This window comes from Apaloderma vittatum, unplaced genomic scaffold, assembly GCF_000703405.1.
Source record: "Apaloderma vittatum isolate BGI_N311 unplaced genomic scaffold, ASM70340v1 scaffold13699, whole genome shotgun sequence".
Taxonomy (NCBI): Eukaryota; Metazoa; Chordata; class Aves; order Trogoniformes; family Trogonidae; genus Apaloderma; species Apaloderma vittatum.
In genome coordinates this window covers 2,979-18,495 of record NW_009734719.1, presented here as the reverse complement: position 1 = coordinate 18,495, position 15,517 = coordinate 2,979, and the positions used below count along the sequence as shown (strand labels likewise).

At 38.4% G+C, this 15,517-nt stretch overlaps 1 protein-coding gene across 1 annotated transcript in view; it reads left to right on the top strand.

The window, feature by feature from the left end:
- Positions 1–14,849, top strand: part of OSBPL8 (oxysterol binding protein-like 8) — a 36,675-nt gene extending 21,826 nt beyond the window's left edge. Inside the window, exons 8-21 of the mRNA XM_009876380.1 lie at positions 2,019–2,253; positions 3,575–3,759; positions 4,523–4,604; positions 5,238–5,336; positions 5,856–5,952; positions 6,297–6,395; positions 7,665–7,762; positions 9,041–9,130; positions 9,690–9,826; positions 10,174–10,359; positions 12,952–13,039; positions 13,414–13,516; positions 14,108–14,213; positions 14,434–14,849. Coding sequence (XP_009874682.1) covers positions 2,019–2,253; positions 3,575–3,759; positions 4,523–4,604; positions 5,238–5,336; positions 5,856–5,952; positions 6,297–6,395; positions 7,665–7,762; positions 9,041–9,130; positions 9,690–9,826; positions 10,174–10,359; positions 12,952–13,039; positions 13,414–13,516; positions 14,108–14,213; positions 14,434–14,569 — 1,741 coding nt within the window. The 3' untranslated portion in view covers positions 14,570–14,849. The remainder of the gene's footprint in view (positions 1–2,018; positions 2,254–3,574; positions 3,760–4,522; positions 4,605–5,237; positions 5,337–5,855; positions 5,953–6,296; positions 6,396–7,664; positions 7,763–9,040; positions 9,131–9,689; positions 9,827–10,173; positions 10,360–12,951; positions 13,040–13,413; positions 13,517–14,107; positions 14,214–14,433) is intronic.
- Positions 14,850–15,517: the final 668 nt, after the last annotated feature.

Genomic DNA, 15,517 nt, shown 5'->3' with positions numbered 1-15,517 from the left:
AGTGCAATCTTTGGGGACATTCAGCATGGGTTCACAAAGGGGAGAGTCCTGTTTAACTTATTTGTTATCCTTCTGTGGTAAGGTCACCTGCCTAGTGGATGAAGGGAAAGGCGGTGGATATGTTTTTTTTTTATTCTAGTAAGGCTCGATACCTGATTGGAAACCGATGACAATTGGTTTTCCTCAGAGTTTGGTACTAAGACGAGTGCTGTTTAACATCTTGTCAGTGACATGAACAGTGGGACTGAGTGCACCCTCAGCAAGTTTGCCAACACCACCAAGCTGAGTAGTCAACACACTGGAGGGGGCCTATGTGAAAGAAGGGGAGGGACTCTTTATCAGGGAGTGTAGGGACAGGACAAGGGGAAACGGTTTCAAACTGAAAGAGGGTAGATTTAGATTAGATATTGGGAAGAAATTTGTTCCTGTGAGGGTGGTGGGGCACTGGAACAGGTTGCTCAGGGAAGTTGTGGAAGCCCCCTCCCTGGAAGTGCTCAAGGCCAGGCTGGATGGGGCTTTGAGCAATTTGGCCTGGTGGGAGGTGTCCCTGCCCATGGCAGGAGGTTGGAACGAGATGATCTTTAAGGTCCTTTCCACCCCAAACCATTCTACAATTGTCTTGTTTGGAGTAAAGGAGGTGTGACCTCATTGCCTTCTACAGCTTCTGTAGACAGTGAGGTCGAGTGCACCCTCAGCAAGTTTGAAAATGACACCAAGCTGAGTGGTGCAGCCAGTATGTCAGAGAGACAGGATGTCCTCCGTAGTGACCTGAACAAGCTGGAGAAGGGAGTCCATGTGAACCTTCTGGGGTTCAACAAGGCCAAGTGCAAGGTTCTGCAGCTGAGCTGGGGCAATCCTCGTTATCAGTCCAGGCTGGGGAATGATGTGCTGGTGAGCAGCCCCACAGGAAAGAGCTTAGGGGGGTACTGCTGGACAGAAAGCTGGACGTGAGCCACCAGTGTGTGCTCACAGCCCAGAAAGCCAATCGCATCCTGGGCTGCATCAGAAGAAGCGTGGCCAGCAGAAGAGGGCTGATTCGGGCCCTCTGCTCTGCTCTGGTGAGAGCTCACCTGCAGTGCTGTGTCCAGCTCTGGAGGGACATGGACCTGTTGGAGCACGTCCAGAGAAGGGCCACAAAAATGATCAGAGGAATGGAGCATGGTCAGAGGACAGGCTGAGAGAGTTGGTTCTGTTCAGCCTGGAAAAGAGAAGGCTCCAGGGAGACCTTAGATCAACCTTCCAGTACCTGAAGGGGCCTACAGGAAAGCTGGGGAAAGGCGTGTAGTGACAGGATGAGGGGCAATGGTTTTAAACTAGAGCAGGGTAGATTTAGGAAGAAATTGTTCACAGTGAGGATGATGAAACATTGGAACAGGTTTCCCAGAGAGATGGTGGAGGCCCCATCCCTGAAGACATTTAAGGTCAGGCTTGATGGGCCTCTGAGCAACTTAATCTAGTTAAGGATGTTCCTGCTCACTGCAGGAGGGTTGGGCTAGATGACCTTTAAAGGTCCCTTCTAACCCAACACATTGTGTGATTCTATGATTTCTGTTTTTTTTGAGAGGAAGGTGCTGACATCTTTTCTGTGGTATCCGGTGATAGGACTTGTAGGAGTGGTTCAAAGCTGCGTTAGAAAATGTTCAGACTTGGCATTAGGAAACATTTCTTTACCAAGCGGTTGGTCAAACACTGGAATAGATGTCCTAGAGCAGCGGTCAATGCCCCAAGCCTGTCAGGGTTGAAGAGGCATTTGGACATTGCCCTTAATAACGTTTTAACTGTTGATCAGGCGGTTGGACTAGAAGACCGTTATAGGTCCCTTGCAACGGAACTCCTTCAGACTCAGTGTGTTTGACAGTTCAGTGAGAAGAGTATGTCCTGTATGTTTGCAGTGAAACTAGTTTGACGTTGCTGCTTGATATTGGCAAATTAAGTGTGTATCTTATGAAGATCCTGGTTTGGAGACATGAAATTGTTGTGTGAAGTTAAAGATTCATTTAGACTTTGTTTTTTTATAGGTTAAATGACAGTGAAATTGAAAGGCATCACTTTAAAGATCAAGATATGTACTCTGACAAATCTGATAAGGAAAATGACCATGACCATGAGGAATCCGATAATGATGGATTGGGGAAAAGTGAAGAAAGTGACAGCGACACATCAGAGCGTCAGGATGATTCTTACATCGATCCAGAACCAGTTGATGTCAAGGAAACTACTTATGTAGAGCAGAGTCCTGAAGAACTTGTGGAGGTACAGATGAAAGCAGCCTTTCCAAATAGCTGATATTTTAGGGGTCAGATTACATTTGAAAGCTTACTTGCAGGATTGGTTTCCATATTTTCAGCTGTAATTGGGGGAAAAAAAAAACTTTCCACCTCTGTTCCACTCTGCTTTGCTAGTCTTGTGCTTCTGTCTGAGATTTTGACAGAGATAATGAGATTATCTGGAATATTTCTCAGACAGAAAGTGCTCAGTTTGAAAGGGCCACCTGCAGCAGAAGTTAACCATTTATGTGCATCATTTTGTCATTTCTGTGGGATTTTTATTCAATTACTCCTATGTTTTTCTTCAAGTTAAAACCTTCAAGCTGAAGATTTTAATGCAAGTTGACACCTCTTTTTCTCCTGCAAGAGAGGAGTTAAGCAGCTGTGGGGTCTGCAGAATTCAGTGGAAGGCTTGCTGTATTTCTCCCATCACCTTGCATTCTAAATATGGTGTCCACTTACGCAGATCATCTTACCTATCCACTGAAGCACATATGATGGGGATTTGTATGTTTTATTTGTTATAAAAATACCAAAAAAAACACTGACAGAAATTGAGATTAGCTTCTTCACATATCTCCCCTTTTTGTTGAAGTGTTAACTATGAAGTTTTTTTTCATACCCATGGGTCATAAATACTTTGTACTTTATTACTTCCTAGTCTTGTCTGTGGGAGCAGTACTTTAGAAAAAGTTGAAGAGTTTCTGTTGATAAGTCCTTGAGAATGAATTTTAGAACTCTTCTGGAAGAAAGGATGCTCTTCCTACAACCTTTGCTTTTGATTTCAGAGACTGTAGGGTTACCTCCCCTTTTCTTGGACAGAAAAGGGCATGTTGGAGTGTGGCTGCTGGTTTTGCTTACTTACTCCTAAGTGGTGGTTTTAGTTAAGGAAAACCACTGATTCTGTTGACTGCTCAAGGCAGTGAAGAGCCTAAATGTGGCAACTTTCATGGTGGGGAAAAGTTAGTAGAATGTACAGCCCTTTGCTATCCAAGTCCTGCATGTGAGAAGACAGGGTAATGCACTTGACGCCTAGGGAGGGACTAAGGGAGGATTTCTGAATAAAAACTTAGTTCAATTTTTTTCTGATTTAGGACTAATGAAAACAAATGCAGTTTTTAATGCTGAATCTATCATAGTTCATGAAAGATGCATCATGAGAAACTAAGTATTTCTCCCATAGTTGCTCTCTGAGTGGTTCGTTTTAACTGTCCATTTGCGTTCTTATTGCATCCATAGAATGTGTTAACCTGTCTTCTGGAGGATTTTCCTTCTCCTTTCTGTAAGCAGCCTTTTGTTCATCCTAGGCGGGAGAGGCTGCTCAGACAGAAGTAGTGTCAGAAGAAAACAAAAGTTTGATCTGGACGCTACTGAAGCAAGTCCGACCAGGAATGGACTTATCCAAGGTTGTGCTGCCTACGTTTATCTTGGAACCTCGTTCTTTCCTGGACAAGCTGTCTGATTACTATTACCACGCTGACTTTCTGTCCGAGTGAGTCAATCCCATTGCTGCTTTTCATTCATGTTTTTAACTAAAAGGGGGTAACAGTGTGTACTGAAACTTTTGATCTGATCTACTTAAACATTGTAGACAGCTCAGAGTTTGAATGTTTGTCTGACAATGTATCAGTCATCAGATACCCTTGTTTTCTGAAAGCTAACTGCCTGAGAGCTCAAGACGGTACACCCTGAAGTCTGGCCCATCTTAGTAATTTAATAGCAGTTGCGTTGCAAACATGTCTGGGTTAGGTTTTGGAGACTGGTTAGAAGATTTCTCAAAACAAGTTAAATTTTTTTTCCCTCGGAGACTCATTTAAAATGGTAAAACTTCAGGTTAACCTACTTAATACAGTGTTCCATTCAAATTTATAGTTGCCTGCTCAAATGTAGCTAATAAATTAAAGACTGTAAATTGAAATATTATTCAAGTCAGTTGTGTGTGTGTGAGTAGGCCAGTTCTCTGAACTAGTATTTTATAAATGGAAGAACTTCAGTGAGGCTGGAACAGGATTTAATGTTACAAAGAGCAAACTCAATCATGAAAATACCACTTCTGATTTTTTTGTTCAATTTCTATTTTCAGACAGTTATTTGAAAACTTTGGATGTAATCAGGCTGAAAGTTTTACAGTACTGCAAATCACAAAACCTTCCTTTTAGTCAGCTCCTAGATTCAAGATGCATCACAAAAGCTGATTGTGTGCTGTAACCAAAACAATATTGATATTTGATCTGTGCACCCTGTTTGTTTCACAGAGCTGCTCTTGAAGAGAATGCTTACAACCGCATGAAAAAAGTAGTGAAGTGGTATTTGTCGGGATTCTACAAAAAGCCAAAGGTGTCCTCTCACATATTATTTTGTCTTTAGTCATTGTGGCTAGTTTGAGGGCTTAAGGATGTGCTGGACTAAGTTTTTTTTTTTCTTTTTAAGGTAGATTGTTTGCTATTTTAAAAGCAAAGTTAAGTTTTTGTTACTTAGACAAATGCATTATGGATCCAGTCATGCTTTAAATAAGCTATATTAAATTGCTTTTTTTCCTTGGAATAGAAGTTGAACTGAGCATTTTGTGATAAAGTTGTGCCAGTTCTATGTTTATACTTTTTCAATTGTAACATGCTGCAGTTGGAGAACTGGTATTTCCACTCCTTCATTTAGCTTTACACTAGATACTCTTCATAGTCATGTTGGAAGGAAACAATATTGAAAGAAGAAAGCATTTACTAGCTATCTTCAGAAAAAAGCTCTGTAATAGTTCTACCAGATATAGTAAATCAATGCTGTTTTCTTGAGACTGAAGAGCAGAGTAACTAACTGTAATATGCAAATGATGAAATCGAGTACTATGTCCTTTAGTGTATTTATTATAATTATTTTTTTTGTTGTGTCTTATCTCCAGTGACAAATTGGTGAAGTATTTTGTGAGCTCTGCACCTACATTGTATTGTTGTTGTCTGTTCTATTTCTGTTTAGGGACTAAAAAAGCCGTACAATCCTATACTTGGTGAGACTTTCCGCTGCATGTGGATTCATCCAAGGACAAATAGCAAGACTTTTTATATTGCAGAACAGGTAACTGCAATAACTGGAACAAATATTTTGAAGAAAAATCAAATGTGTTGCATTTTTATACTAGCCAAAATGACGTGGTAGTTTCAGAAAATGTATTTAAATGTATGAACAGTATCCTAAAAGCTCTCCTGATGAGCATAGGTTTTTTTACAGATTTCTCTTAAGTTTGTCTTCCTAGAGAGACAGAGAGAAAGCTGTTTCCAGCATTTCTGTTCCCTCTTTCTCCAGTAAAAGTTAGGTGCTAATTTTCTTAACTCTTGAAATGCAGTAAGTGCTTGCTTGGTCTTTACCTCTACAGATTATGGTCACATTTCATATATATTAACTGCATTCTCTTTATGTGCAGCCTGAATTTTGCATTTTGTCATTATTAGCTCAAGGTTTATACTGTATTGCATGTTGTTGTTCATTTGTGGTTTTTGTTTGTTTTGCGTGTGTGTTAGTGTGTTTGGCTTTGTTGGTTTGGTTTGTAGGTTTTTTTTCTTTTCTTTTTTTCAAATACGTGTTTTGTTTCAACAGGTATCACATCATCCTCCAATATCTGCCTTCTATGTTAGCAACCGCAAAGATGGTTTTTGCCTTAGTGGTAGCATTCTGGCCAAATCAAAATTCTACGGTAAGTGTTTTGGGTTTTTTTTAGTTGTACCTTTATTGAGGAGTGTAAAAGTGATGCAAACGAGCTGTGGAGGGAAGAAGGTTCTTAGAAGAATCAGTGGTTTGATCACTGTTTTATCCTTTCCTTACAAAGTTGTGTCTACTGGTCTTTGGAATTTTGATTCCTTTTTTTGTAGTATTTTAATTTTTAATTGGAGATGCTGTGTATTATAATGACTTCACTAGACAGAATAGATTGCAGTGCTAAATATACCGATTTTCTAAATTTTATTGCTCAGTTATTAGGAAATTTTGACTGTTGTCGTGCAGTGTGAAAAATGTGATTTTTCTGTCTTTGAATTTCAGGGAATTCATTATCTGCCATACTAGATGGAGAAGGACGACTAACATTCCTAAACAGAGGAGAAGATTACGTCATGACAATGCCATATGCTCATTGTAAAGGTAGTGGGACTTTTTCACTCTCTAGGTGACAAAGTTACAGAAGAGAAGTTTAATATTCTAAATTGTTCATTATTCTAAATAGTATATGTGTTGGATTCAAGCTTGTTATCTGAGAAGTACCCTGAACGTTGGCAACATTGGTGGTTCTAGGCTCCCATCTATATTATCAGGAGAAAAATACATCTGTTGCTTAATCATTGATCTGTTTTTTGGCACAGAAAAAGATTTTTTTCTTGCCTAAGTTGCAAGAACATATATATAGCTATGTGTCATTACATGGCAGTAATTTACTGAGTTGCCTTTTTTTTTTTTATCCCATGAACAGTTTTGAGCTTTTTCAATATTTTTCTCTTGTGAACGTAAAAGGCAACATAGTATCTAGACCTCACTCTGTAATTTAAGTGTAAATTATGGCCATTTGTCTTTAGTTTTACTATAGGAAACTAGTCAGTATTTTGTAAAGCTTTCTGAAAGGTCAGTAGTAGTACAAAATACATTGCAGAATCACCGATTTTTAAACTGTTACTTATTCAGGTTTATCTACCCATATATTGTCTGCCAGAATTCTCTTTCAGAAACCTTATAGTCAGCAACTATGATTTTTTTCTTCATTTGAGATGCATGAAAATCAGTTTGGAGAATTTGATAATTTAGCATTACTTTCATAGACTCTCCTCTTTCCATTGTTCATGAAAGTTTTTAATATTCTATTGGATTAATTTTTTTTATGGCTTGGTGAGAAAGAATGCATAACAATTATAAAGCATATAAGAGTAATCATGGGAAAGCAAGTGCTCAGTGTTGTCAACCTTGTACTTCAAAAAGTCTTTAGGGAGGTGATTACTCTTATTTAGATTGTCCGTGATTGTTTCCATCTCTGTTCTGACTGTAAATATTGCTTCTGTTCAAGCAAAGCTTTTCTTTGCTCTGTCGTAGAGTTATTTTCCTCTCTTAATCTCAAAAGCTTCCCTCCTCTAATCATCTCCAGTAAGACTAAATACCACCCTTGCTAGAGCCAGCAGCTGAAGATATATCTTAATAAATGGGTTTTTTTCCTACTTATCTGTAATTTACTTAGATACTTTAAATTTCTGTTTAGGTTATCTTGTTTGGCAGAAGAATCATGCTTATAATTAGAAAAGGTCATCTGAAAAAATAATTTGTCCTCTGGCACAGACATGTTTACTCTATAAATTGTGCCCAGAGAACTTGGTGGATTTGTCTTAGTTATTTGGCTGTTGATTTGGGTTCTTTTTATCTCTCTTGCAGGAATACTTTATGGGACAATGACCTTAGAGCTTGGAGGAACAGTCAATATCACATGTGAGAAAACTGGCTACAGTGCAACAATTGAATTCAAACTCAAGGTTAGTAAATGCTGTGAGTGGGCATAAGAAGGAGAATGACCATAACAATAATTAAAAATTATATTATTAGGTCACTTCTTAGATAAGATTTGATTTAATATTGAATTTCTTTTTGGAAACTGAGGAATTTTCATTTTAAGTGCTACATATCCAATCCAGCTATGTGTGTATAGCAAATAGTGGGGTTTATTTTTAAAAAAAAGATATTATTTTGTCATCTCTTCTCATATTGTATTCTTTTGGATCCAAAGATTTTGCCTGCAACTTGCAGCGCTGTCGTCTTCTCTGGTGATGAGAGATGCAAACATATTGCTAGTTGTATGAATCTTAAGAACAGCTCTAGTGAGAGGAAAAGGCAACACTGTGTGTCCAAGGGAGTGTGAGAACAGGGGAAATGTTTAGTGATCTGATCAGTGGTTCAGGTATTTTATGTATTGTTGTTAATGATTTTTAATTCTCTAGAAATTGTTCAGGGTCTTTTTAAACTCCTGGAGAACCCTTGGAGGAGAACTCAGACTCGGGTTTCCCTCTTCATCCTGAGTAAATTTAAATTGCTCATGACCTCTCAAATAAAGATGATGCAAAGGCTTTGGTTAACATTTCTATCAGCCTAATACCCAGTGCTAAGCAGCAGTTTATATGGACTGTTTTTGCTGGCTGTATGTGCCGAAGGTTTCTAAACTACTTACAGGTGGCTTGCACTTCTGAACTATACACTTGCCATCTTTGAGGCAGAAACTAATGTAAAGCTGAACCAATAGGTAAGTGTGCACATGGAGAGCGAAACTGTATTCGGCTGAAATTATAAGAAAACATAAAAGTTAGGAGGCTGTGTTAATTGATATCATGCCTCATTAGTCCACAGGATACATGTGCACACTCTCAAAAAGAAGAAAGTTTTATTGTTGCTTCTGCAAGAGTTAATCTCTAGTAACAAATGACCCTTGGCAAAAGTGGCAAAGTTAGTGCAGGAAATCACTATGGCCTCCAAGATATTTTTGTGTCACTGTTTTCTGCATAATTTTTCATTTTCTTTCCACATTTCATAAGCAATGCTTTTGTTCAGCACATTATTTAAGAAAATACAGCATGAGAGAACAACTTACTGTGGTTTTAGACTTGTTCTGGGGATTAAATAGGCAGAAAATATAATATTAAAAACCATCAGGGCTGTTTACATCACATTTCATGAATTCACTTTTTTATTAAGAATAAATATAATTGCAAAAATAATTCTCTGTTAAAATAAACATGGAAGCATTAATTATTGTTTTGCAGCCATTTTTGGGTAACAACGACAGTGTTAACCAAATATCAGGGAAAATTAAACTTGGCAAAGAAGTTCTGGCTATTTTGGAGGGTCACTGGGTAAGTAATGAGTGATGATATTTTATAAATCCTGGCTGATAGTTGAGGCAGGTGTGAAAATAGCACGTAGTTACAAAAAATATTAACATTTTAAAAAAGGCTTAAGTACCACTTTTGTAGAAAGTATCTCTATAGTTAGTTCTCATAAAACAATAGAATCAACATAGTATTGTTTGCAGCTGTTAAAGTTGTGTACATGTTAGTAGTTCATGAAGAAAATACATTTCAGCTTCTGAAATGTTTTTAGTATATGTGTTAGTACTATGAAGAATTACGGCACCAGCACGAAATGTTTAAACTTGTTTCAGTTCTCGTGAGATGACACTGGCACCACTGGTTTTTGGCCAGGGAAATGGTTCCATTGCATCTCTGTTCTAGGTTACAACTAGCACAGAATGCAGAAATTCAATTTTAAAGTTAGCATATCTAATTATTCTTAACTGCATGCATCTAGAAGAAAAGAAATTCTCCCTACAAAATTGCTTGTTCTCCTCCCTTTTGTGTTATTTTGGGACTCTGAGATTATACAATTAATGTAACTGAATTATATATGTTACAGGACAGTGAAGTTACTATTAGTGAGAAGAAGACAGATGTTTCAGAAACATTCTGGAACCCAACATCTGATATCAAGCAGCGTAGATTGCCTAGATACACAGTGAAGTTTGAAGAGCAAGATGACTTTGAGTCAGAGAAGTAAGTGCACTTTAGAGCCATATATAATTGTTTTTACAAAATAAAGCTCATCATTCCAAATTATGAACAAAATTTATGGTCTGAACATTGAACAAATTAGGAACAAAATATGATTTCCTTCCTTCCACTGTTTGCTGATACTGACCTGTAAAACAAGAAAGCAACACTGCTAATTACAAGGTCATTATTTACAAACCTTACAATTCTTGATGGAACAGTAGAAGAAACATCTATTACAACATGGTAGTATTCTCTTGGAGGCTGATCCCTTTACTTAGCCTGTAATTATGAGAATATGTGCAATTACTTCTGTCAACCAGATTGTAACTATGTTGCTCATTTGTCAGGCTTTGGCAGCAAGTGACAAGAGCAATAAATAATAAAGACCAAACAGAAGCTACTCAAGAGAAATACGTTCTGGAGGAAGCTCAGAGAAGGAGTGCCAAAGAGAGGAAACTCAAGGGTGAGGGGTGGACGTGCAAGCTGTTTGATCAGGATGCAGTCACAGGAGAGTGGCACTACAAATACGCTGAGTGAGTCCTAGAGTGCTTGTAACAAAAACTGTTTGTTAAATTCTTGGTCATGTTGCTGAGCTGCTTCCTGTGGTTTCAGGAGCAAAAGAACTCAGATAAATAGTTGAGTTCAAACTCATGAAATGTGCAATGCTATTTGACGTTCCTATTCATGTGTTTTAATTAAAAATGCATTATTTTGTAGCTGAACTTGGTAGGCCTTTCTCCAAAGAGAGGATGTTAATATGTTATGTTGAAAAGGCAGTGATTGCTAATGCAGGAAACCATGTTTCATGTAACCATTGCAATGTGTTTTTTCTATCTTTATGGTTATAGGCCTCAAGAAATTCATGTTATGTTCTAGAGTTTCTTTGGGTGTGGTGCTTCAGGGTTGCATTGTTCTCCTTTTCCTCCACCCTCCCCAGACTGACCAGAACAGCTATACAGATTTTCCTAGTCTGGCAAAGGTTACATATGGGCATCATACATATGTTGTATGTTAAAATAACTCCTGAGAGTAATGCTGATTTACAGCGTGAAGTGGTTAATGCTGGGACCAGGTAGCTCAGCTGAGCTGTCAAATGTGCCCTGCACACGTGAGCATGTGAAGCTCCTTGTGTGATGATCTGGATCAGAATATCACAGAATGTTGAGGGTTGGAAGGGACCTCAAAAGATCATCTAGTCCAACCTCAAATCCGGACCGGCAGCTGCAGCGCACTGATTCTCTCTCTCATGGCGAGGAAGCCACAGTCCTCACGGACACCCAATGATGAAGACGCAGCTGCCTCTCCAACTGCTAGGATGCTTGCTTTGTTCTCACCAACTCCTGCAAGAGTCAGCTTGGAGCTGAGCCCTTTGCTAGTGGTGGTTTTTCACAGAACACCCACACTCTCCTGATTCTTCGACAATACCCAGCACAATTCCATATTGCAAGGATTGTAGAAGTAAAATATCCAAAGATAATACACTCTGAGTTAAATAATTCTGAAGCCTTTGATGCTGGAAGTATATTCCCATGACTTAACCTGGGAACCCTTCACCTTTCTCTACGAGAACAGCAATACTGGGGCAGTGGCTTAAGTGTATCTATAGGGAAGAGAATCCTGAGTGCTCTTCATGTCTCCAGCAAATTTGTAATTCAGAGATTTCCTGGAATGAATCAGGGATCCTGTGTATTTAGCAACTCTCAGTGGATTTCTTCACCACGTATTTCCTTGGTTTCTTCTTAAGTCTAAGCAGACTTTTACCACCCGCAACATCCTGCAGCAAGGAATCCTCCAACGTGGACTGAGTGCTCTGTAAAACACCCTCTCTTGGTTTGAACCTTCTAGTGTTTATGATGCCTCTTCCTGTTGGAGGAGTTGTGGCTAGTCCAGCTGAACTGACGGCCCATACTATTGAACTCTGGGTAAAACTATGGGGGAAAATACTGCATTTTAAATCGGTTAGGTCTTAAAACTGCAGAGGATAGTGTATCTTGTTAAATTGTGTTCATTCTTGTCTCCTTGAGGCCTTGAGGTTCAAGGATGTGCCATGGAAATTTTATTATGTGCTAGAAAGCAGTCTGTGCTGTCAGTACTCCCTGGAAGAAACTTCTCTCTTCTTTTCCCCATACAATGCTGGCTCACTACCTGATCCATGCAGAGAGCAGTCTTTTATGCTTACTGTGAAAAATGTGTTCAGTGAGCTGTGGCATTTGTTAATGTATCTGGATTATGGATTTAGGCATCTGGATTACAGAAACAAAAGACCTTTGGGAGAGCAGTGCCTAGTTCTTATCCAGTTACCTTAAATGACATTGAATTCAAGTCAGGTTAAGCTAAGATGTAAATGCAGGTCTATGTTCACAACATCTGAAACAGCCACAAACATTGTAAAAGGCGTAGAGGAGGAGATGAAAGAAAATCCGTGCTTAATCTGCTCTTGCTAAAGCTGTGCATCAGAACGATCACGCAGCTGAGGTTTCTATCCTGAAAACGGGCTGTAATCAGCGGGGATGTCAGTCTTTGCCTTTGTTTGGTTGTTGTTCTCCAGTAAGCTATATGTCTTCTTTTTTTTTTTTTTTTTAATGATATATCAACCTATACTTGGAAAATCACTTTTAAAAACTCAGAACAAGAAAACTATGCATAGTGGCCTTTTGAAACCAGTCTTGATTACTGTTAGCCACTTTGGGATGAAAGCAAGTCTGAGGTAACTGGTTCTTAACCTCTCTTTTGCAGGCATCTTTTAAAAGAAAAAATAATCAGTTGAAAATAATACTAATTAAAAAAAAATCTTAATTTCCCTGTAGTTCTAAAATAGTAACTGTATATTAAGCAGAAAATCTCTCTATATTTGACAAGTACATATACTAGCCAGATAAATTTATAATTTTATTGGTTAATACAGTAGCTTATACTCTTACTGGTTTGACCAAGATGTGAAATTTATTTTTCTACTCTCTTGGCCCTTCAGGGTAGGACTAGGCTATAGGTGGAAGATCCTTTATTCTATGTCTGACTCTATATAGAGAGAGCCCTAACCTGTTCATACAGAGTAGTTTCAGAGCAGGAAAACATTTCTTATTTAAATTGCTGTGGTATTAATCAATTATATTCACATTGTCTAGTACCAGACCATGGGACCCTTTGAATGATATGATCCAATTTGAAAAAGATGGCACCATCCAAACAAAAGTTCGACATCGGACGCCAATGGTATGTTCCAGTTTTGTCAGCATGTGTAGCAGCTTCCAGAGACTTGTATATAATGTATTATGTGTATAAAGATCATCAAAACCTTGGGAACAATGGGAAATACTATTATTTTCCTTCAAAAATGTAGTTTACCCAGTCCATAGTCTTGCATTTCTATGTTGCATCCTAAGTGATACAGATGACTTGGTTTGTTAGGAATATAATGTATTTTTTCCCTTAAACAGGAAGATGTACAGACTTCAGACTGCTTATATATCAAAAACTTTCACTTGAACTTCTAATAAATATTGTGGTTTTGACTGTTACTGTTAGAATGTGCTGCTTTGCTACAATTCTGCTTCTCTGGAAATAATTCATCAGTTTCTCAATTGTAGGTTAGTGTTCCAAAAATCAAACGAAAGCCAGCCAGTCAGAAGAAAGGAGAATGTGGTTTCTCATCCCCAGAGCCTGATAATCAGGATTCCTCTGGGAGCGAAGGTAGGAAAAGACATATTTGCATACAGAAATAATAATCTTATATGACAGTGAAACAGAGCTCTGTAGTCACACATATGCTTCTTATCTTGATGTTTGTTTTATGAAATACTGTATACTTTAGATCACAGTTCTATCCAACACGAAGCACATTCTGGAAAAAAAAAAAGTAGGTGCAGAATAGCTCATGGTTTTAATTGCAAAGTCACCTGTCCTTTTAAACATCAGTATGTAGTGTAGGCAGGCTGAAGTGCTGCCCATATGTAGTATCAGGGGGGAAAAAAAAATCATGTTCATAAACTCCTTTCTTTAACTTGTAGATCAGTATGTTCCCAGGAGGCAGTTTTGTGTTGTTGATAATGCTTCCAGAATTTAAATGATACAGTGAGTGGTTTAAGATAATTCAAATGCTTAACTTGCTGCCCTTCTGTGCTATAGGTGACTCTGAAATGAAGTTTTAGTTTTCCATAGAAGCTTAGTTAGAAAACTTTCTCCTCATTTTTGCAACTAGTTTAGTTTGTCGTTAGTACTTTGTTCCTTTTTTGACTTAGCAGTCACTTCTGTGAATTACATCTGGCTTTTGGATCCTTCTAGCACAACTCCTGAAGCATAATACAAGAATAAGGAAGAAAGGGGCAGACCTTGGTGAACTGCAGAGTGCCATTGAATCTATAAAGGAAACTCAAGAAGACATTAAGAGGTAGTGTTAAATAATGCTTTAAAATTGTTTAGACAATACTAATTTTCTGTTTTTTCCTTGGAGACTGGTATGTATCTTTCTGCTTCTTCCCAAATGGTGATTGCCTATTGATGTTTCACAATTTTCTTCAAAAACTGTCTTCTGTGGGGAGCTCTAACATCCTAGAAAAGGCCAAGTTGTTTGGGTTGTAATTTACAGGGCTTTATTTTCTGTCTTACAGGGACATCATGGCTCTACGAAATAGAGTCACTTCTAACTCACCACCTGTGGACTACCATTTCTTGCAGTTCAAGCACTATGTCTTGATTTTAGTCGTCGTTCTGCTACAGCTTATCCTTAATTTCTTGTTCAAATAGGAAGCGTGAACAAGGGCCTTTCTGAACTGGAACGATTGAACTGTTACTGGGGACCATACTTTAAGCTGGACTTTAAACGATGCAATATTATCTAAAAGATCCCTGTAGCAACAATTTACAGAACTTTGCCTCTGCGTCCATGGTTCAGAATCATACTCAGTTGAAGAAATAATTAGTGTAAGTGCCAGTACACTCTCGCTCCTGGTGTGTGCCTCTGTCTTGCTGACATACAACATCAGCCTTGTGTTTTATATTACGTCATACGCTGATGAATCCTCACCGCAGAACAGATGAAATTCAATAGTCAGAGGTCAGACCTCGTAGGTAGGATGCGATTCCTCTTACAGTAGAATGGTCAATGAGCATACTTTTTGTTACGTTTGAACTTACTGTTTTTGTAACAAAGGAACTTTTGAAGTAGCCAACAGTTTTTGTAAATGGCATTGGGTGTTTGGAAGTAAACTTTTGGTTAAGGTCAAACAAATGCATTATTGCACAAAGATTATGAGTGTTAGAAGTTGGCAAGTAAAAAGCTGAAGGCTTTGGGAATTCTGCAATATAATGTCCTTTAATTGTCCTTGGAAGTACGAGGTTTTTATCCTGAATTACTACAGTGGCTTGTAAGCCAGCTGGTTTATTTTTATAGTTTTAAAACGTCAGATTCTTCATCAAAACATTCCTGCACCTACTGTACAGAGCACATTTTTAACAGTACAGCACCCAGGAAGGTACTGTCTTGGTTCACTCTCTCTCATGAATTGCAGATGTCAAGGATTTATAGTTTGTTTGTAAGTCTTGATAAATCTACAGCTTTGAATTTCTGTTTGTGTATGGCCACGGCACAGTAAGCAGACAGACTGCTGATGCCAGGACTCTCCTTATTTTTGAAACAAAATGTCAAGATGCAAAGGTGTGCTTAGTATGCAGCTTGAGTTGAACCTCCCAAAA